This window comes from Sebastes umbrosus, chromosome 23 (genome assembly GCF_015220745.1).
Source record: "Sebastes umbrosus isolate fSebUmb1 chromosome 23, fSebUmb1.pri, whole genome shotgun sequence".
Taxonomy (NCBI): Eukaryota; Metazoa; Chordata; class Actinopteri; order Perciformes; family Sebastidae; genus Sebastes; species Sebastes umbrosus.
The window spans coordinates 146,485-168,655 of NC_051291.1; the positions used below are offsets into that span (position 1 = coordinate 146,485).

At 45.9% G+C, this 22,171-nt stretch overlaps 1 protein-coding gene across 4 annotated transcripts in view; it reads right to left on the bottom strand.

Annotated features, from left to right (window-relative positions):
• lmo3 (LIM domain only 3) overlaps positions 1–21,027 on the bottom strand; it is a 65,973-nt gene extending 44,946 nt beyond the window's left edge. Inside the window, exons 1-2 of one of the 4 annotated variants that reach the window (XM_037760958.1) lie at positions 16,150–16,326; positions 12,484–12,697 (exon numbers count right to left, since the gene is read on the bottom strand). In XM_037760958.1, the coding sequence (XP_037616886.1) occupies positions 12,484–12,697; positions 16,150–16,174 (239 nt within the window). In that variant the 5' untranslated portion in view covers positions 16,175–16,326. Of the gene's footprint in view, positions 1–12,483; positions 12,698–16,149; positions 16,515–16,911; positions 17,708–20,538 lie in introns of those variants that run through there. The other 3 variants (XM_037760960.1, XM_037760959.1, XM_037760961.1) reach the window with 3 other exon arrangements.
• Positions 21,028–22,171: the final 1,144 nt, after the last annotated feature.

A 22,171-nucleotide genomic window follows, 5' to 3' on the forward strand; every position in this document is an offset into this window, starting at 1 on the left:
AGTTTTGGGCCTTTATACGCCGAGGCATGAGGAATAGGGAGGAATTATCCCCGTTCTATTCCTCGGCACAGATCAGATCAAATCATAACACGGACCGCTCCGTGACCTTTGACCCCGCCGAAAGCAATTTCATTTGGAGAAAGACGGAGGGGTTGAATTGTGCCGAGGATGTTGAAGCGGGATTTGTGATGCATGCAAACTGTGAGCGAGGCCTAAAGGAACCTCATGAAAAGGTTAGAGGGAGGAAATTGCAGTCACACATTTGCCTGTGTTAAAGAGAAATCTAAAAGAAACGGGAACATGTGGGAGTCAGATATATATACTGCAGGAATCGTGCTGTAAAGCAATTTCAGGGTGCGAAATACTGTCCTGCTTTGAACTGTGTTTACTCATAACCAACATTTAGACCTTAATCACACCGCTGTACTCTCACTGTACTCTCACTGTTGTGTTAGACCTTAATCACACCACTGTACTCTCACTGTACTCTCACTGTTGTGTTAGACCTTAATCACACCGCTGTACTCTCACTGTACTCTCACTGTTGTGTTAGACCTTAATCACACCACTGTACTCTCACTGTACTCTCACTGTTATGTTAGACCTTAATCACACCACTGTACTCTCACTGTTGTGTTAGACCTTAATCACACCACTGTACTCTCACTGTACTCTCACTGTACTCTCACTGTTGTGTTAGACCTTAATCACACCACTGTACTCTCACTGTTGTGTTAGACCTTAATCACACCACTGTCCTCTCACTGTTATGTTAGACCTTAATCACACCACTGTACTCTCACTGTTGTGTTAGACCTTAATCACACCACTGTACTCTCACTGTTGTGTTAGACCTTAATCACACCACTGTCCTCTCACTGTTATGTTAGACCTTAATCACACTGCTGTACTCTCACTGTACTCTCACTGTTGTGGCTAGAACCCTCCCCGATGAGTTCCACTAACTAGAGATGTCCCATCATTTGACTGCTGATTAGCATTTCTCCTCATCTTTGCCCCCCCCCCCTCTGCGCTCACAAGCCATTTGAATTTAACGCCGCCGTCAGAAGTTTAACGACGCCGCGTTGTGAGCAGAGAAAGAGAGACGGAGGGGGGGGGTGAAAGTTATAGCCCCGACCTATTCATATTGTAATACCTGCAGCTCTCTGGTAAAGGTATGCTTAAAAGCGCCAGGTGGTGACATCTTAATTTTTCACGGCCCGAGAAATGTGTCTGCGCGGCTCCCCCCCCCACCATGCATTATTCCTGCTTTAAGCAGCGCGTCTCCTCAGGGGGAAGGGGGGGGTATTGTTTTACAACACACCCAGCTGCGGCCTACTTGCCTCGCCCGCGGTTCTTTTCAAGGAGTTGTCTTGGGTGACCCCTCTCTCTGGCAGTTATTAATAATAACACGTGCCGGGGAATAGTTCACCTTGTAGCGCTGAGGCCGCCTCGCTGCCTCGCTGCTGCCTCGCTGCTGCCTCGCTGCTGCCTCGCTGCTGCCTCGCTGCTGCTGCGTGAATGTCTCGCCTCATACAGAGGAGTCTCCAGGGGAGGGTGTGTGTGTGTGTGTGTGTGTGTGTGTGTGTGTGTGTGAAAGCTATAGGAAGCCAGCGCGAGAAACACACAAAAGACATCAAACAAAAGTTTCCCCCATTGTATGTAATTAGAATCAGGTAATCATCTATGGCCCCTCTAAAGTGATGGAGAGCCTGATTAGCAGCATCAAAGGAGGCCAAGAGGGCCGAGACTGAAGAGGGAGATGGAGACGTGCACTGTGTGTGTGTGTGTGTGTGTGTGTGTGTGTGTGTGTGTGTTTGAGGAAGATGAAGGAATAAGAAGGTAAAGTGGCGAGGCTGACAGACCCGAGTGCTGCATTCTCCACCTTTAAGTCCCATTAAGAGCTGGAGCAGGAGAGGCCCTTTCTGCATGCTGAGTGCTCTATTGTAATAACAAGCAGCGGAGACAGGATTCAATCTGGGGTCTGAATGAACCCACGCATTCCAGGCAAATTCTCCCCTCAAGTGCTCAAGTGGTTCACAAAAAAAAAAATTGAAGGCTGCTTCTTTTTCTGAGGCCTCAAAAAAATGATTCTGTCCTGAGAGGGAATGTTTGGAGGAACGTCTTTCAAACTTCACCTTCTGCTTGTTCCCATTCAACCGACTTCAATGACAATAATCTGAGAAATCAAATAAGTGGATGAGCTGAAGCCCGTTCGGTCCGTCACTACCTGACTGACTTGACTTTTAGATTTAAACTGCAGTTAACGGAGCGCCGCTCTGCTGCCGTCTCACCGAAGGAAAACTAAAATGTGGCACGAGGCACAAGGACAGAGTTAGTAATGATGGTGGCATTCACTGACACAGCAGGCTCTGTAACCTTTTACAGAACCACATCCTTCACAAAAACAAACCCTCCCTGTTCTCCTCTAAAGGAACAAAACAAAAATCAATTACAGCCGCGCTGCAGACAAAATGTTATCTGTGATGTCCCACACTGGATGAAGTTGACTATTACATTACACATCCAGATAAACACATTACAGTGTTGCTTTCTCATAATCTTATATCAGGAACTGGTTAGCTAGTACACAAATCAAGGTGCAACATCAAGTCCAGTCCAGTTTAGTCATTTGCAATGTTCCACACTGTCCCAACTCACACAGCAGCTTCAAACTGAAGCTCTACGTACCGCTCTACGTCGCTGTTGGACGTGTCATTGACATGCATCCACCGTCTTCTCAAAGTCAACTTCTGTGTTCACAGGAAACCACTTGGTTTGCTTTAGGAGAAGATGGTGGGTTGGGTTAAAAGAAGTGTGTTTGTCATGCAGTTAAGTACGTTACGTTACACACTAAGGATGAGTCAGGATTTACCATTTTTCAAACAGTCGTTAAGTTATAAAAAAAATAAAATACTTTATGCAACTATACGTCCCGTCTTAATATATATGTCCCTTGTATTAACCGTTGCAGGCATGTTTCTGTTTTGACAGAATAAAGTTATCATTGTGTGTCACTTACAACTTGCTACTGTCAGTAAGTTTAGCCAGCATGGCGTTCACCAGTGACCCTGCTGCCAGACAGAACGCTGATACGTTGTTTGTAATATGTAGACATGGCAGCTGCACTGTGGTTAGGGAACTATGGTGTGTTTAAGGTTAGGCAATAAAAGAATTGGTTACAGGTGACGGTCTCCTGCATAACGTTAAAGTGGGACACGCTGCTCATCCCTCGCTGTATAATCATCCAATATGAACATTACTCCTATAGGGGCAAGCTATACATGAGAGATATGAAACTGTAACAGAAGAAATGGTCAGCAGTGATGTGAAACGTTGACTAAAAGGTATACAACACTATGTATGTCTCTACCCTCACAGCTCTGGTGTCATTGACCAGCGGCCCGGCTGAGGATGTCCTCGTGCCCTTCACTGTTAGTTGGGAGAACAGCTGAACATCTGCGCTAGTCATTAGAGGAAGAGGAGCTGGCCTGAATCTTTCAGCCTGCAGAGAATCAGGGAGGAGAGCGCTGATGACAAACTACACCCAGCTTCCTGCAAATCTCCCAGGAGCACGGCCGTCGTCAGGCGAGCGGGATGTTGTGCAGTGGCTACACTCTGAAATCACGGCTCTTTGTGGATCGCTGTGCCATCCATCCTCGCCGTAACAATGAGTGATCTAGCCGGGAGTCCGGTCGGCTCGGTGGGATGTTTGTGTGTAATCTGGGTAGAAATAAAGCTGCATCTTTAGCCTGATATTCACGCTGAACGGACATTTAATTACCACTCCATTACTCAGGATGACACCGACTACTCTTCTGCTGCTTTCTCTCTCTCTTTAGTGGGGGGGGGATTTTATTTTTCATAACCATAATAAGTGATGTGTCCTGCTGCGCTTACATCATTATCAGTGAAGCTACATTAGCCAGTTAGAAACACTCATTCCTGGAGGCCTAACAGGAGCCTGAATAAAAGCTTTTAATCATTCTTAGTTGTCAGTTTGGATTCATGTCAGTTACACGAAGCTCCCATAATGATACGGCCCGTCCACATGCTCACTATGTTCTGATACGGCCCGTCCACATGCTCAGTATGTTCTGATACAGCCCGTCCACATGCTCAGTATGTTCTGATACAGGCCCGTCCACATGCTCACTATGTTCTGATACAGGCCCGTCCACATGCTCAGTATGTTCTGATACAGGCCTGTCCTCATGCTCAGTATGTTCTGATACGGCCCGTCCACATGCTCACTATGTTCTGATACGGCCCGTCCACATGCTCAGTATGTTCTGATACAGGCCTGTCCTCATGCTCAGTATGTTCTGATACGGCCCGTCCACATGCTCAGTATGTTCTGATACGGCCCGTCCACATGCTCACTATGTTCTGATACGGCCCGTCCACATGCTCACTATGTTCTGATACGGCCCGTCCACATGCTCAGTATGTTCTGATACAGGCCTGTCCACATGCTCAGTATGTTCTGATACAGGCCTGTCCACATGCTCAGTATGTTCTGATACAGGCCTGTCCACATGCTCACTATGTTCTGATACAGGCCCGTCCACATGCTCAGTATGTTCTGATACAGGCCTGTCCTCATGCTCAGTATGTTCTGATACAGGCCCGTCCATATGCTCAGTATGTTCTGATACAGGCCCGTCCATATGCTCAGTATGTTCTGATACAGGCCCGTCCACATGCTCAGTATGTTCTGATACAGGCCTGTCCTCATGCTCAGTATGTTCTGATACGGCCCGTCCACATGCTCAGTATGTTCTGATACAGGCCTGTCCTCATGCTCAGTATGTTCTGATACAGGCCCGTCCACATGCTCAGTATGTTCTGATACAGGCCTGTTCTCATGCTCAGTATGTTCTGATACGGCCCGTCCACATGCTCAGTATGTTCTGATACAGGCCCGTCCATATGCTCAGTATGTTCTGATACAGGCCCGTCCACATGCTCAGTATGTTCTGATACGGCCCGTCCACATGCTCACTATGTTCTGATACGGCCCGTCCACATGCTCAGTATGTTCTGATACAGGCCTGTCCTCATGCTCACTATGTTCTGATACGGCCCGTCCACATGCTCACTATGTTCTGATACGGCCTGTCCACATGCTCAGTATGTTCTGATACAGGCCCGTCCACATGCTCAGTATGTTCTGATACAGGCCTGTCCTCATGCTCAGTATGTTCTGATACAGGCCCGTCCATATGCTCACTATGTTCTGATACAGGCCCGTCCACATGCTCACTATGTTCTGATACAGGCCCGTCCACATGCTCAGTATGTTCTGATACAGGCCTGTCCTCATGCTCAGTATGTTCTGATACAGGCCCGTCCACATGCTCAGTATGTTCTGATACGGCCCGTCCACATGCTCAGTATGTTCTGATACAGGCCCGTCCACATGCTCACTATGTTCTGATACAGGCCCGTCCACATGCTCAGTATGTTCTGATACAGGCCCGTCCACATGCTCACTATGTTCTGATACAGGCCCGTCCACATGCTCAGTATGTTCTGATACGGCCCGTCCACATGCTCAGTATGTTCTGATACAGGCCCGTCCACATGCTCAGTATGTTCTGATACGGCCCGTCCACATGCTCAGTATGTTCTGATACGGCCCGTCCACATGCTCAGTATGTTCTGATACAGGCCCATCTACATGCTCAGTATGTTCTGATACAGGCCCGTCCACATGCTCACTATGTTCTGAAAGGTTACAGGTAACTCTATGACCAACACACTCTCACTGCCAACTCCTCAAAGACCCACGCCTGGTCAGCGGGCCTACGCTTCAAACTGTGACGCTCTAGAGCCAACTTCCTGTATCCTGCAACTCCGGCTCTGCCTCTTAAGGTGGGCTGTTAAGGTGGACCAGCGAGCCACTTTTTGATTAATTATTAATATTTCTTTTAACCGTTTCAACCGATAGCATTAATCGGTTAAAATCCTTAATGTAGGTTAACGGTTAAACGGTTAATTATTAACATTCCTAACAAGCTCACAGAAATAAGACTTAGCAGTCAACTTCACACTAAACTATTTGTGCCTCACCTTCAATCTGAACGCACACACGAAGAAATAAAGGTAAATATTAAAATATGAAGTGACACGTGCACGTTAAAGTCCCTGTATGACACGTGCACGTTAAAGACCCTGTATGATTAAGAGTTGTGGCGGAGGACACAGAGGAGGAACTGTATGGATTCAGAATCTGGTCTTGAACTCTTCATTTGAACGTGCACGTCTGAGCTAAGGAAACTATACTTTGTGAGTAATCACACACCGAACAGTGTTTTTTATATTAAAGGTGTGACACGTGTTCATAAGGAAGAAAGTATCTAAATGAGATTTGTGAAAAGAATAGATGAGTTTGAGGCTGAGTCGTTCCTCCTCCGTCCCCGCCGGCTCCCCGGAGATAAAGCTTGACTTGATGTCACAGTCACGCCTGACGCCGACATACAAACTGACAAACGCGTCATAAGCAGCCCGATGTGAGATGAAATAAAAAGATACATGTACATTTACATACGTGTTTTTATACACAAGGTGTCTGCCGAGTTGATTCTGAAGGAGGAAGAAGCCCTGTGAGTTATTACAGTGCACCATGCTCTACATGTTGGTTATCTCTCGCTGATAGCCAGCTTTCCAAAACGTTAATAAATCCAGCCGTGTTGACGGCTCTGTGAGTTTGCTTGCATTTACAATCTTAGTAAAACCACTGTAGAGGAAAATTGAAGTTGGATTAAAAAAATGAATGAATAGATAGATAAATAAATAAGTGTTCTCCTGGTGCTGTCTTTAAAATGGATGCCTGGAATTTACAGTTTTCCATTAACTGATGCCCAACAGCTTTTTCACGCCTGCACCCGGCCTTGGAGCCGGCGCTGGTGCTCGTGTGTGTGTGTGTGTGTGTGTGTGTGTGTGTGTGTGTGTGTGTGTGTGTGCGGTGGCACTCAGCAGGCCGCTGCCGTGCCGCAGTCTTCATTTCCTCAGCGTTTTTTAAACTTAAATGTGTCAGTCTGTCTGCTCTCCTCCCTCCTCTGGGCTTTTCAAACATTATCGCTCTGTACTGGGGAAATCACACATCAGCATAAACAGTGGTGTCGCGCTATTACCGCTATCATCAATGAGGCTCCGCTTTCAAAGGGATCATTTGTTGATAAAATGTTCTCGCCGCGTTCCTCCGTATTCAGAGAGAGCAAAGCACAAATCAAGCTCTAGGAGATAATACCTGTAATTATGTTTGCAGTCGCAGGTTTATGAAGGGATGGCTTGGTTACACACACACACACACACACACACACACACACACTCTCTCTCTACATCATATTTGATCACACAGGGACTCCGCTGCTGAAACTAAGTTTTTTCTCCCGTGTTTGTTTTTTTCCTCCCCTCAGTTGTTTGTGCATGTGTTGCGATAAAGGATTATTATTTCTCTGCTGGTGGGATCACATCGCTCATGGTTGTAGACCCCTGAAGAATTCTATTAACCCTGGTTATGTCAGGCCTAATAACATGCCACCCTGCTAAGCAGAAAGGGATTGACTTGGAGAAGGCGGGTGTGTGTGTGTGTATGTGGGGGGGGGGGGTATAATGAAGGCCAAAATAATTTACCGTTGAAGCCAATGGAATATAAAAATGGACTAAATGTGTAGTCATCCTTATTTTTTCCTCTCCTGTCGCTAACCTGGGCTGACAGACTGAGATAAACATAAGTAGAAATCATATATTTGAGGTTGCTTTTTGAGGTAAGGGGAGCGCGCGTGTGTATGTGTGTGTGTGTGTGTGTGTGTGTGTGTGTGTGTGAAATCGTATTGCTTTGTGATGCTGCAGCCATTGATTGCCTCGGTGATGGAGCCTGGCTTTCTTTGTTGCGCTGCAGATCAGATGTGGAGTACTGCGGTTTTGCTATATTTGCCATTCATTAGCCAGCAGTGAGGAGATGTCAGGGCGCATTCGCGGGCAGGCCACTCGCGTGATAGCGAGCGTCAAATCAATTCAGTCACCTTGAACTTTGAAGATGAAAGAATAACATGTTGGAATTGGTCTTCCTCTTAGCCTGCACGCCTGTTCGGAGAACGCCCGGCCCGGCCCGGCCCGGCCCGCCCCGCCGCCGCTGCTGCTGAATGCATCGGTGTTGGGAAAACAATGTCCACATCAACTGATTCACTGATGACATTTACAGCTTTTTTGTTGTGACGCTCTGCTGCTGCTGCTCAGTGGATTCTGTCCAGAGGGCCTGGTGCTCAGCTGGAGGTGTGGATATATTTACATGAGGCTTCACACTAAAAGCCTCGGACACACCGGGAACGTCAGGAACGTCAGCAGCGCTTTGCGGCTGCGTTGTGTGTTGTTTGCTATTTCTGCGTCCGGGTTAACAGGTTAGAGCAGCCACACTATCAGCTACATTACTACAGTTCACATGTCTCTATCTGTAGAATATGTTACGGAGATGAAAAAAAGTAAACATATATTTTTTAAATCAACACTTCCTGCTTTTATTTCAAAATAAAAGCCCTAAAGCACTTTTTTTCAGTGGACAGAATTCCTTCATTTGTTAACACAAGGCTTTTATTCTGAAATATGTGCCGGACAGTGTTGTAGAATATGCAGTGACTTGCAGAGCTCCATGAATGAATATAGTACGGGGTTTTAATTGTGGATTATTAATATTATTTACAAATTACCACACGTATCTGAACCTTTCTCTGTTTAAAATAAATATAAATTACATTTATTGTGAAATGAAAACTCTATGTAGAAAGAAAGGGCTGACAGCAGCAGAAAGGCAGCTGGCGTGAACACCCGACGTGTGAATCACGCAACCGCCACGCGACGTTGATGCGGGCGGTCTGGCCTGGGCGAAAGGGCTTTACACACCGGGGGGCATGACAAATATACCACACGAATTATCGCATATCATATGTCTAGGACTTTTATTGTGAAAGGTAAGAAGGGAAGGAGTGGATCTAGTCTGCGCTGCCTTTGTCGAGGTTTAAAGGAGTAATAAAGTTTGCCGTCTTGGTTCGGACTACGGAGCCTGTGTTGTTGTTTCATAAATATACTGGAGGTGCAACTCAAACCGCTCAACTCGCTGTGTAAAGACCCAAACCAACACCGCATTAGTCCGTCTCTCAACAAGCCCATTCGTTCCTAATAAAGACAGAAATCTTTAAAAACTGTTTTTAAAAAAAGATCAGTAATTTCATTAAACAGCTGGTCACTGTAGTTTTTAGCAAATGTTACTCAAACCGGAAGACGTGCATTGTTGGGGACTATCTTCAGTGGCGGATTAATACACATTTGAGACAGCAGGACGGTGGATGTGTGATTGAGTCACAATAAACTACAGTGTGTGTGTTCGTGGAACATGTCACCCAGTGAACGGGTCACTGGGTCACTGGGTGGAGGTAAATATCTGGTCTGTGTACGTCTGTGTCACTGTTTACTGAGACGTTTCACCTTAAACTGAACACATTAAACACCGGCTACTTCTTCTGGACTGTAGAAGCCAACAAGCCATGTAAAGACATTTTAAAGTTGCCACCTTGATGTTTGGCTTTGTGGAAACCACAGACTGTATATAACAAGTCAACGTAGTTACCATGACGACACCCATTGGTTTGTGGACCACGGGTTTTGAAGCCGTCACCATGTTGTTTTTTTAAAGTGACACTAGAGGGCGGAGCTAAGTACAACCCAACCAGGCGACCAGAAAAGCTTATAATTAACTTTGATGAAATGAAAACACGCTGTGAAAGGGTTAAAGATATAAGACGAAAACACGGACAACGACCTGTCAATCAGCAGGTAGCCCCGCCCTAAAGCATCCCCTGCTTTATGGTCTGTCTGACTCTAAATAGGATCATAATTTACTAAATGAACATCATGCTGTATTGAAGAAGACTTGAAACATAAACTCATGTTTACAATGTTTACTGAGGTCATAAATCAAGTTTCCTCAGAGACTTCTATAGAACCAGAGGAGTTGCTGGCTGCTAGACAAGATGCAGGTTTAAAGCTCTTTATAGCACCAGCTTCACCTCTCAGACCCGGAGGTTTCCTCCTGCTGGAAACTGAGCAACTATAAAGACAATCTGCAACACGTATATATATATCTGCAACACGACTGCAGCACAACAACAGAAGAAGAGAGAGAGGTTGTCTTCCACTAACTCTCCTCCACACAATTACTATACCAACGTTATCCAAAACCTTTACACCAACTATTCAACAACACTTCAAACAGACGGATTGTCTCAGTGACCTCTGACCTCTCACCTAATATGTTTTTTGACACTTTATCAAGCAGCAGTTTGCAGCTCAGTGTTTAGCTCAACATGTGGAGGGCGAGCCAGGAATCAAACCAGCAACCTGAGCTCCAGCTGGCTGCTGCATCACCTCACTGGTTCCACTCATGTTCTTCTATGTGGAAAATGTAAGAGGTGCATTGATGGAAACATATAACTTGACTTAATAATTATAATTATAATATTATTAATTATAATAATAATAATAAACAGTGTGTTAAATGGTGTTTTCCACCGGCGCCTGGCTGCACATGGAGCCGGTGTGAGTGTTCAGGCCGAGTCAGTGAGTCTGACTGAGGGTTGATAATCCAGCAGTGAGGCTCAAAACCTTTTGGTTCAATTCTCTGGCACAGAAAGCTTCTCCTCTCTGAGCAGGTTAGTCTACACACACACACACACTCTCAAACACACACACACACACACACACACACACTCACACACACACTGATAAAATGCTGTTTTTTTCTTTTTACATTATGTATAAATGTCCTGTAATTTATATTTTTTGTCATTTATATTTTTGTCATAAATCTCACACATTGGGTACAAAGAATGCCAAAATATTTACTTTTTTTTTTTTAAATCTGAAATGCTGATCAGTGTCTGTAGAAATCTCTCCATGTGTCAGACCTCCATAAACTACACATTCCTTATGGAAAGAACTTTAAAGACAGCGGCTGGTCTCAGTACGACCACAACAACACCGACATATACATATATATATATATATATATATATATATATATATATATATCTTTACCAGTCATGCTAAAAAAAAATAATAAAAATAAATAACAATAAATAATCTGTGGATGAGGATTCCTTTGATGACTTTTGAGAAATGATTCATATTGGAAATAATTTCACCTCATATTCAAATTGTTTTTAAAAGGCTCAGTTAATACATTGTGACCATATATATATATATATATATATATATATATATATATAAATATATATTTCTGTGAATTAAAAACATTCTATTCCAGAGAATAAACAGGAAGTGAAGTTTAGTTTGAGTTGGTTTTCAGAGTATGTTTGCTAGTTTTAGTTTAGTTTTAGTTTAGTTTTGTAGCTACATTACATACTGTACATACTGCATAATGTTTCATGTTCAATCTCTGCTCTATTTTAGTGAAGCGTTACGGCACAGCGTCGTCTCTCGGAGCTGACAGGAATAATACAAAAAATAAATAAATACTAATTAATTTGCGTCTATTTTTATTTAATTTTTTTACCCGGGCAATATTGAGTTTTTCTTAGTTTACTAACAATATTTTTCACTGCTTATTTTCATATGAGTTTCCTATAATAACCCTGACTATATGAATTGATCCTATCAGTGTTCCGCCCCCACCGTACGTCAGGCTGGAACCGATTGGTGGATCTCTCTGTCAATCAAGATATCCACAGTGCTGTTCCTCGTCCTGATTGGCTGTAAAGAGTTTATTGTTATTGCTGGCGTAAATTGAAATAGTTATTTATTGGTTGTGATGCTTTTGAGAATAATTAACATTCTCCAGCCTCATAATATCAGAAAGGTTGTTGGCGTGGCTGGACTGAAGGAAAAGCTACTCAGAATAAATTTATTATTTTTCAGCCGTGTTATTTGTGACTTATGATGATATTTTAAGATCATAGTTTCTGTCAGTTTCACTAAACTCAACATGTATAATCCACTAAAAATCTGGATTGCAACTATTCACAGCAAATGTTTCTTCATGTGGTTACCTTGAATACACACAAGGCCGTGACGACGGCGTCTGGAGCTCAACTGACACTTCGGATAAATAGAAACAATACCAACATGTAAATGATGGGAACGGGGTCACGTGAGACTCCTGAGACGGTTATATCGATGTTTGCTGAATAAAAAAACATTACTGAAAATAAAACAACAAATGTAACTAATTAAAAAGTGGAAATGCCATCCCATAATATACCATAATATACCATCATTTACACATTTGCAGCGGTCTGATTGCTGGGTGGTCGTGACACATTTTGAGGCTTTAAAACAAGATCACAGGCCGGAATAAAACGTCTCTGTGCTCCATTCCACCGAATACACCTAAATGACTCTGACGGCCCCGTGCACACTGGGACCAGGCGTGTGTGTGTGTGTGTGTTTTGTCGTCTTTCTTACCGTAGGTAGTCTCTCCGGCACAGGATGAGGTTGGCTTTGGTGTAGAGCGTGGAGCCCACCTCGCCCAGCCTGCAGTCACAGCAGGCACACTTGAGGCAGTCCTCGTGCCAGTACTTATCGAGGGCCTTCAGCAGGTAGCGGTCCTTGATCTTCCGGTTGCAGCCGGCACAGCCTTTTGGCTTGGTGTCCGGCTGGACGGAGAGCATTTGTATACCTGGGAGAAGCAGAGAGAGGGAGAGAGAGAGGCTTCAAACAACTCATCCAACAGCAGCCGACTGAGGAGGAAGGCAGACGCTTCCTCACGGTGACACAGAGAGAAAAGAAAAGACAAGATGAAGCTAAAATGATCGAGTACGGAGAACACGTATGACATTTATAAAAAAGGTTTAGTTGATGAGAAAAGAGGAATACAGTTCCTGATGTGCTCTCATTGTGCTCGTCCATCTTTAAGCAGCAGACGAGGTCTGAGTACAATATTTATGTATTTAACACTAATTTTAAATAACACTAAAATGAAATAAGACACAAGTGAAAATGAGTATTTGTCGACTATATCATCCCTATATTTCGTATTTATCAAAAACACAGATTTTAACCAGTAAATTAGGAGTTATCTACTGGATGTAGGCAGCTGACATTTTCAACACTTTAAGAGTGAAAATTAATTTAGTGTTTTTTTGTCGCGTTTATAAAAACACTGATTCAAATCTTAAAGTGTGTGTCAAAACCATGAAGGTCTGCAGACTACACAGAGATTAACTCAACCAAATGACTCAAAACATCAGTACACAGACTTCGCAGACGTTCCTTTACTGCAAAAAATATAACAAATGTTGTGAGTGAGGAGAGCTTCAGGAAGAGAGCTCAAAAAAACATGCACAAATAATACTTTTTTTCTCAGGTTTGACCGAGTCAGAAGTCCCAGTTTGTCTGCGTCTTAATTCAAAAGTCCAGCAAACTGACGGGAAAATAAAAGTTAAAAATAAAATCCTATAAATTAAGTGCAGCACCAAAAAAAATAAAACGCATGCAGAATACATACGTGAAATCATTTAATTTTTTTGGTGTGCTGTTGGAAGTATTTTCCCACAATGCACTGCACAAAGGAAGCAGAGTTACAGTGTGTAGTCTGCAGTAGATGAGGCTTGAGGACGCAGCCCTCAGCAGGCCGGCGGTAAATACAACCAATATATCTGACTCTGAGAACACACACTCCTGTTCAATCAGCTTCAATACAAGGCCATTAACATTAGAGAAATGACAGTAAGGAACACGTCTTTGTTATTATTGTTATACAGTAGAAGATATAAGACTTATTTAACTATAATTTAAAGTATCATTTAAACTATATTTAACAATAATAATAATAATCAGAGATATTAAAAGGGTTACGTTATAGTAAAATAACAACATCGGACTGGAAGACGGAGACGAAGACGAAGAGGAGTGAAAACTAATGGTTCAGTGTTGTGACACCGACACGCAGCCCACACACACACACACACACACACACACACACACACACACACACACACAAAGACACAGTTTCACATTTCTTCCAGGACACTTTTTTTTGGGGGTTTAGTTTTTTTCTACATTGACCTCCTCTCTGTGTTTAAAGGGGCGTGGCTCCAGGCGGGGGGGCTTTGCAGCGGCCCGTATTGTTTGTCCTGAGCGGACTGTGGAGAGGCTTTGTTGGCCCATTGGGGAGGCCAGGATGGGGGGGTGGTCGGGGGGGCAATGTGGCTTCGCACCGGGCTGGAATTAGTATTCTCCTTCCATTCCCTGAGGAGAGGCAGGCAGGCACACCCCCCATCCCCTTTGTCCCCCATTCAACACACACACACACACACACACACACACACCCTCACGCACACACACACACACACACACACACGCGCGCTCAGTGTTTCTTAAAGTATACTTTAGTTTTAGTCATTTTAAACAGTCAAACTTCCTTTTTTTTATCATTTGAGTTCTACGTGGTTCTGCGTGGTTCTACGTGGTTCTACGTGGTTCTACGTCTGGACCGTTTCCAAGTATAAAACCCACTTTACATGAGTTAGTACATGATTCCTGCTGAGTGTTAGAGGTGCAGGACGCTGCAGCGGTTAATATTAATTTAATGTAAACAGGAAAGTTGAAAGTTGTTCCATCACAGAAACCAACATGTGAGCTGTCATCAGTCTGCATCCACACAACACAACACACTACACAACACCACATGTTACTGGACCGGATGGACCATCTACCTCCAGCACGCTCAGGCAACATGTCATCTAATGTTGTAAATAAATACAGAAATAAATAAAAACACCTTTAAAGTTCAGCAGGAGTAAATGTATTCAGACTGAGTTTCAGTGAGTTGGAGGAGAACTAGAGCTGAACTGGGTTTAAAGCAACACTATTATAAAACATGTCAGGACACACACAGACGGCTCGTCCTCAGCTGCCACACATTATACACTCACTAATATATATATATTAATATATATATCAATATATATATATATATTAATATATCAAACAGGTTGCTGTTGATCTGTTCTGATCCGTCCAGCCTTGTTAACGTAAGTCTCCTCTCCTCTCATCACCAAACCAAAGGAAGAAGAGTTTAGACTCCCTCTTTATCACTGTGCAATCAACTCAGGAGGAGAAGAAGAAGAAGAAGAAGAAGAAGAGGAAGAAGGAGAAGAAGAAGAAGAAGAAGAAGAAGAGGAATTCGACCACTTGGCTCTTCCGCCCGCTGAAGAGCTGAAGGGCTGAACAAAAGCTCCGTGTTTCCATGAAGCAGAGAGAAGCACAGCTGCTCGGAGCTGCTAATCAGATCTGTGTTGTTCTGCACGCCGGCTCCTATCCTCCCTGTTCTACTGTTCTACTGTTCTACTGTTCTACTCTCAGTGTGGAAGTTGAAGGCTGCTGCTGCTGAGTGTCCTCGGACACATGGATCATCCTCCAGAGGAGAGGAGAGGAGGAGAGGATGGAGCAGAGGATGGAGGAGAGGATGGAGGAGAGGAGAGGAGAGGATAGATGAGAGGATAGAGGATGGAGAGGAGAGGAGACAAGGAGGTGATGGAGGAGAGGATAGAGGATGGAGGATGGAGGAGAGGAGAGGAGAGGAGAGGATGGAGGAGAGGAGAGGAGGAGGAGATGAGGAGAGGAGAGGATGGATTGATGGTGATGGAGGAGAGGAGAGGAGAGGAGAGGAGGAGGTGATGGAGGAGGAGAGGATGGAGGAGATGAGGAGAGGAGAGGAGAGGAGGAGGTGATGGAGGAGGAGAGGATGGAGGAGATGAGGAGAGGAGAGGAGAGGAGGAGGTGATGGAGGATGCAGAGAACAGTGTTATATTTCAGTCGCAGCTGTTCTCCACCGAGCTGCTGACATTTCACCCTATCAGTTTAATTACTGTTGCCATGGCAGCGGAGTGCCGGTAAAGGCCAATAACGGATTTAACACACAGAGACTCGATCTGCCGTGATGCTCCTCCGGTGACGAGCAGCAGCTCCGGGATGTCTCCGGTAGAGGTTATCACCGGAGGATGTCTCCGGTTGGAGCAACAGCCGGTCCGAGCTGCGGGTCCGACGCACGGAGATGCAGCAACTTACCGGCGCACAGCACAAAACACCACACACACACACATGATGAGAAACGAGGAAACGTCTTACCGAAACTTTTCTCCCTTTTCTGCATTTGTTGAACCGCAGAAGCACCGACCGACCGACCGACCGACCGACCGACCGACCGACCGAGCAGCAACCGGAGCCGCCTGGTCCGGAGAGCAGAGCAGCTGTCTGCAGGCAGCAGCAGGCAGCGGGGCTTTGTTACCGAGAGAGAGGGACTATCCACCGCGGAGGGGGGCAACACACCGGCCAGCAGAACAAACAGAACACCGGGCAGCACCGGAGGAGAGAGGAGGAGCTGCTCGGTTCCGTCCGGTCCGGTCCGGTCCGTCGTCACGCGGCGCGTTGAGAACCGAGAGACGGAGAGATGCGCGACCGGAGAGAAGCAGAGAGCGACTGACTGAGACGCTTCCTCTCACACACACACGCACACGCACACATGCACACGCGCACATGCACACGCGCACATGCACACACACACACACACTCGCACACGCACACGCACACACACACACACACACACACACACACACACACACACTAATCCTGCTGCCTCAGAACAGAACAGAACAGAACAGAGCAGCGGCTCCTGCTGCTGCTCATCAGCGCTTTAACGGAGAACTATACAGCACCGGGAGGACCGGGAGGACCGGGAGGAGCACCGGGAGCCCGGTCCAGTCTCTCTCACTCAGAGCCCATATCTAGATCCCAGAAGCTTCATGATGAAACTAATTGATTAATTGATTTAATAATGTATTGATATGATGGAGAACATCTAGAGATGGTTCAGTCTCCAGCTTCACTCACCTTCTATCAACTAGTCCAGCAGAACATCAAGTCCAGCAGAGGACCCAGACCAGATCAGACCCAGACCAGACCAGAACCAGACCAGACCAGACCAGTACCAGACCAGAACCAGATCAGACCACGTCCCTCATGCACAAACAAAGTTCACCAGACTGTCATCTCGCGCCTCCTCTCCTCTCCTCTCCTCTCCAGGTGGATCCAGAGTCGCGTGCAGCTACAGGTGTGCACGGAGCTGCAGACAGTCAGCAGGTCTTCAGGACTTCAGGACCCCCCCAGTGCATGAGCGAGAGTGTGCACGAGACGGCAGGAAGTCCAGCTTTATTATCTCCAACCCCCCCCCCCCCCCCAGTCCCTCACCGGTGAGACATCACTCCGTGCACCGTGCACGATCCACCATCAGGATCAGGTCTCCACTGAGTTCCCGCCGCTCCTCTAGAGGACGGAGAGCATGCTGCGCGTGCACGCCCCCGGAACGCCCATTTACCCCCCACACAACGTGGAGCCGCGGGCACGCGCACACGCACGGTGTTCATTATATTCTAGAGTCAGGAACAGGTTAGTCTGCAGGTGCACGCGCATCAGTCGGTTTAAGGTGGACTGGTGCGTTCAGGGACACTACTGTTAACAACAAGCTGACTGACATCTGTCACATCTGGAGAGTTCAGCCACGTGCACGCAGGTTAAACAGGACTGCTGTTGATGAGCAGCTCTGATTGATGCACCTTAAAGGTCCCAGATTATAACAAAGTGACATTTCCATGTTTTTTCATTATAAAGCAGGTTTAAAGGGACTCTATGTAAGAATCATAATGTGTTGTTAACAGCTTCACCTGTGGCCGTTAAGTCAACTAAAGTCAGCGTCCTGTTGCTGGCGCTTGTGCTCGCTCTACATAGACATGAAGGAGCATCACTCAATACAGTGAGGAGACACACGTCAGCTAAAAGCACAATATCACTCTATATTTCAGCTGCTTGGCAGTAATGTTAGCTGACCAGACCAAGGTCTCTCCATGAATCAATGCTGATCCTAGTGTTGGCTTTTCCCGCCTCAGCCTCCCGACCGCGGCCGGAGGGAACGGGGGAGACGCCGGAGTTTTGGTGGGAGACGATAACGTTTCTCTCTGCGGAGCCCCGTCACTTCACAAGACACGGGAAACCTCTGTTGGTCTGGAGGAGCTGCAGCAGTTATTTCTGCACAAACGTCCACTGAACATTCACTAGATATTCTCAGAGCTAAACTAACTCTTCTGCAGTGTGGAGTGAGCAGCATGCACGTGAGAGGTGGAGAGAGAGAGAGAAGGAGCACGGTGTGTGAGTGAAGGCAGGCAGAGGAGCAGAGACTCCAGCCACACGCGAGCGTGCATGGGATCCCGACCCGGTAGATTTATACGTGTAAGAAGTTACAAACAGTCCCTTTAAGTTCTATATAAATACTGTGAAAGTATCGAAACGCTTAATCCACAGAGAAATACACACAGCCCGTATTCACAAACTGAGCGTTTGAAACAAGCCGTCAGGATTTCTGTCCATTTGTGATGTCACAAATCTACAATATTTAGACCGTTACACAGTTTTAAACGTAAACATTCTAAATGTGTCCCAGTTTATTTCCTGTTGTATGTGAATGACATCAGCTGACAGGAAGTAAACATGGACCCACGCTGTTGCCTAGCAACGCAATTCTGTTGCAATTCCATCAAAATGCTCTAAAACGGAGCGTTTCAGACAGAAGGTGAATACAGGTATATTCAGACAGAGGGTGAATACAGGTATATTCAGACAGAGGGTGAATACAGGTATATTCAGACAGAGGGTGAATACAGGTATATTCAGACGGAGGGTGAATACAGGTATATTCAGACAGAAGGTGAATACAGGTATATTCAGACAGAGGGTGAATACAGGTATATTCAGACAGAGGGTGAATACAGGTATATTCAGACAGAGGGTGAATACAGGTATATTCAGACAGAGGGTGAATACAGGTATATTCAGATGGAGGGTGAATACAGGTATATTCAGACAGAAGGTGAATACAGGTATATTCAGACAGAGGGTGAATACAGGTATATTCAGACAGAGGGTGAATACAGGTATATTCAGACAGAGGGTGAATACAGGTATATTCAGACAGAGGGTGAATACAGGTATATTCAGACTGACAGGATGAGGAAAATAAAGTTTTTTTTTAACATTACAGCATGTAAACATGTTCTAGTAGAAACACAAGATACAAGAATGAACCTGAAGATGAGCTGATATGGGACCTTTAAAACAATCAGCGTGCACGTGGCCAGACGAGCAACAGAGAGAGAGAGAGAGTGAACCGGTCTGAGACCAGAATAGAGTTTAAATAAAGAGGAAGCAGATCTAATACAGACAATTAAATCAGTCTGAACCGAGATCATTGATTCCTCTTTCCTAACGCGCGCACACGCAGGCGTCATGTGAGGTCCTGGAGCTCCGCGTGGCAGCCTGGACTCATTATCTCCTCTCCTCTCCTCTCCTCTCCTCTCCTCTCCTCTCCACTCCTCTCCTCCATCACCTCTCCTCTTTATTTAAATCCTTCCTGTAATTAGAGGACAGGGTTTATTTGTTGCACCATTCAGTCCTGATCAGTATGAGTGTGGACCAGATGAGAGCATCAGGATGAGGTCCACATGTTGGTGCCTCCACATCTCCACCTCACGCCTCCCTTTTGCATACACACTATTCAGTGTTCCAACACAGCCTGACAAGTTCTCCCCTTAAATATTCTGGTAGAGAGGAGGAGGAGGAGGAGGAGGAGGAGGAGGAAGAGGAGATACAAGTCAATAGTTGGCATGCGGCTCCAGCCCAAAATGCAGCGATAATGAGATGGGTCATAAAATGCTCTCTGCGCCATTATGAGTGATGAGATGCATTAAAGCTGACAGGGTATTACCTGCCAGTAATTAGGTTTTGTCATGGATTGAATTATTTCAAGGCGGCCTATCTTGGTAATCATGCAATTTTCTGCAGAGTGTGTGTGTGTGTGTGTGTGTGGAGTGTGTGTGTGAGGCTGCTGCCTGCTGCCACCTCTCTCTCTCTCTCTCTCTCTCTCTCTCTCTCTTTCTCTCTCTCTCTCTCTCCGGTGCCCTTCCACCGGTTAGTCATCCTCCGTGTGAAGGGAAGATGGAGACAGAAGGCAGCGGTGGTGGATGGAGGATGGAGGAGACGGTCGCACGGCGCGGATCGAGTCTCTTCATCCAACGGAAACATCATCTATAAACGCTCACATCATCTACATACACGCGCACAAACGGACAGAAGAGCAGCTCATTGTGGTCGTGCCTGCTGACCCCGCAGCCTCCCGCCTCCGTCTCTAATGAAGAGATAAAAGGACAGCGTGGACCAGCAGCCTGAGAAACTGACGGAGGACGGAGGATGGAGGATGGAGGATGGAGTCAGCAGCTGTGTTCATGTCTTGCCGACACTTTTACGCGCAGCCGTGGCTCCGCGGAGAAGAGAGGAGAGGAGAGGAGAGGAGAGGAGAGGACAGGAGAGGAGAGGAGAGGAGAGGAGAGGAGGAGAGTGTGCTCTAACCCAGAAACACACAGAGGACTGAACACACAGAGGACTGAACACACAGAAGAATTGAACACGTACCTTAAAGAGCAGCCAGGGATGCTCAGAAACACAGAGTCAGGGTCGCTGCAGCGGTCCGTCTCTCCTCTTCACTTTCACTTAAAGTGTCCACAAGGCAACTTTCCTCAGACTCCAGGTTGTCTGAAGAGAACTTGGCGCCAGTCGGAGTTACAGAACTCCAGTTGTCAGATGAGATCCCCCCCTCTCCGGACCCGGCTCACAGGTCGTCTCTGTCCCCCCTTTGCTGCTGCTCGCTCACCTTCTCCCTCCCTTCTCTCTCTGTGTGTCTCTGTCTGTGTGTGTCTCTCTGGTTGTCTGGCAGCAGAGTGGAGCCTCCTCTCCTATTTAAGCCCCTCCACCAGGTCCCCAGTCAGCAGCACACTCCAGCTCATCCAAGAAGCTGACAAGCACCGTTAGGGAAGGCAGCGCATGTTGCTCTAATGGACCTCATTAAGCTCTACTTACAGATGTTCTCTTAACATAATTGATCTGCAGCGAGTTGAGAGGACGGCAACCTATTCCCCAGCCCCCAATTATGGCCCGGTAATTAGATCCCCAACCTCCACTTCTCCACATTCACCCTTCTAACATTCCCAAATATCAAAGTATCTCTTTCTCTCAAAGCGACCGCCCCCCCACCACCTCACCACCTCACCCGCCCCCCCTCACCCTCCCTCACCCTCCCTCACCCTCCCACCCACAAGACACTATTGACAGTCAGATCTGCTAACCTTTGTAGTGTAGCCAGACTTAGCAGTGCACTCACTCCAATTGACAGAGCTCACTCACTCTTCTATTCCTCCTTCCTCTCTCCTTGCCTTTCTTTACCCGTTGGGAGACAGAGAGAGAGAGAGAGAGAGAGAGAGAGAGAGGGGCACAGATGGAGAAAGAAAGAGAGGAGGAAGGGAAAAAAGTAAGTTAGCACTTTCCATAAAGGGTTGTAATGATAATATCTGTCAGGGGAGGATCTTTTTTCCATACTGCTTTTTATCTTAAATAATTCCTCTGATGGTAACTTTCAACACGGAGAGAGATAGAGAGAGAGAGAGAGAGAGAGAGAGAGGGAGAGAGAGGGAGAGAGAGAGAGAGAGGGTTACTGGTGAGGAGTGATAGTGCAGCTTTTATAATGTCAATCAGTGCCACTCCTATCACCCATCTAATTAGCCAGAGTGCTAAAACAGAGAGCTCTTGGGGAGATGGTGATGGAGGCTTTTGCATGTTAAAACAAAGAACGATTTCCTCTCCGTGACGTTTAAAGGAACTGTTTGTGACGGGGGTGTAATCAAGTATACTTTCTGTTGTCACATCTTTACGTTGTCACGCATGGTTTTTCTGGTGACCCAGATTGAAACGTTCCTTGGTGTGTTTCCACAACAGCAGCAGCAACACATCAGCATGTGGAACACTTGAATGAGGCCTGCAGCTTCCTGACTGACTGACTGGAGGAGCCTGACTGGATCTTTAAGTGTGATGGTGACACTACAGGAGAGTATGCATCACTTATTGTTTTCTTCTGTTCTCCAGGTCCAGAAGTTAAAGTCTGGTCAACAAAACAGTGAATGCATCCACTAACACGTACTGAGTGTATCAAAGATATATCTGCTTCCTCTGTGCCGTAGAGCAAAAACTACTACAGTGTACACACTCTTCATAC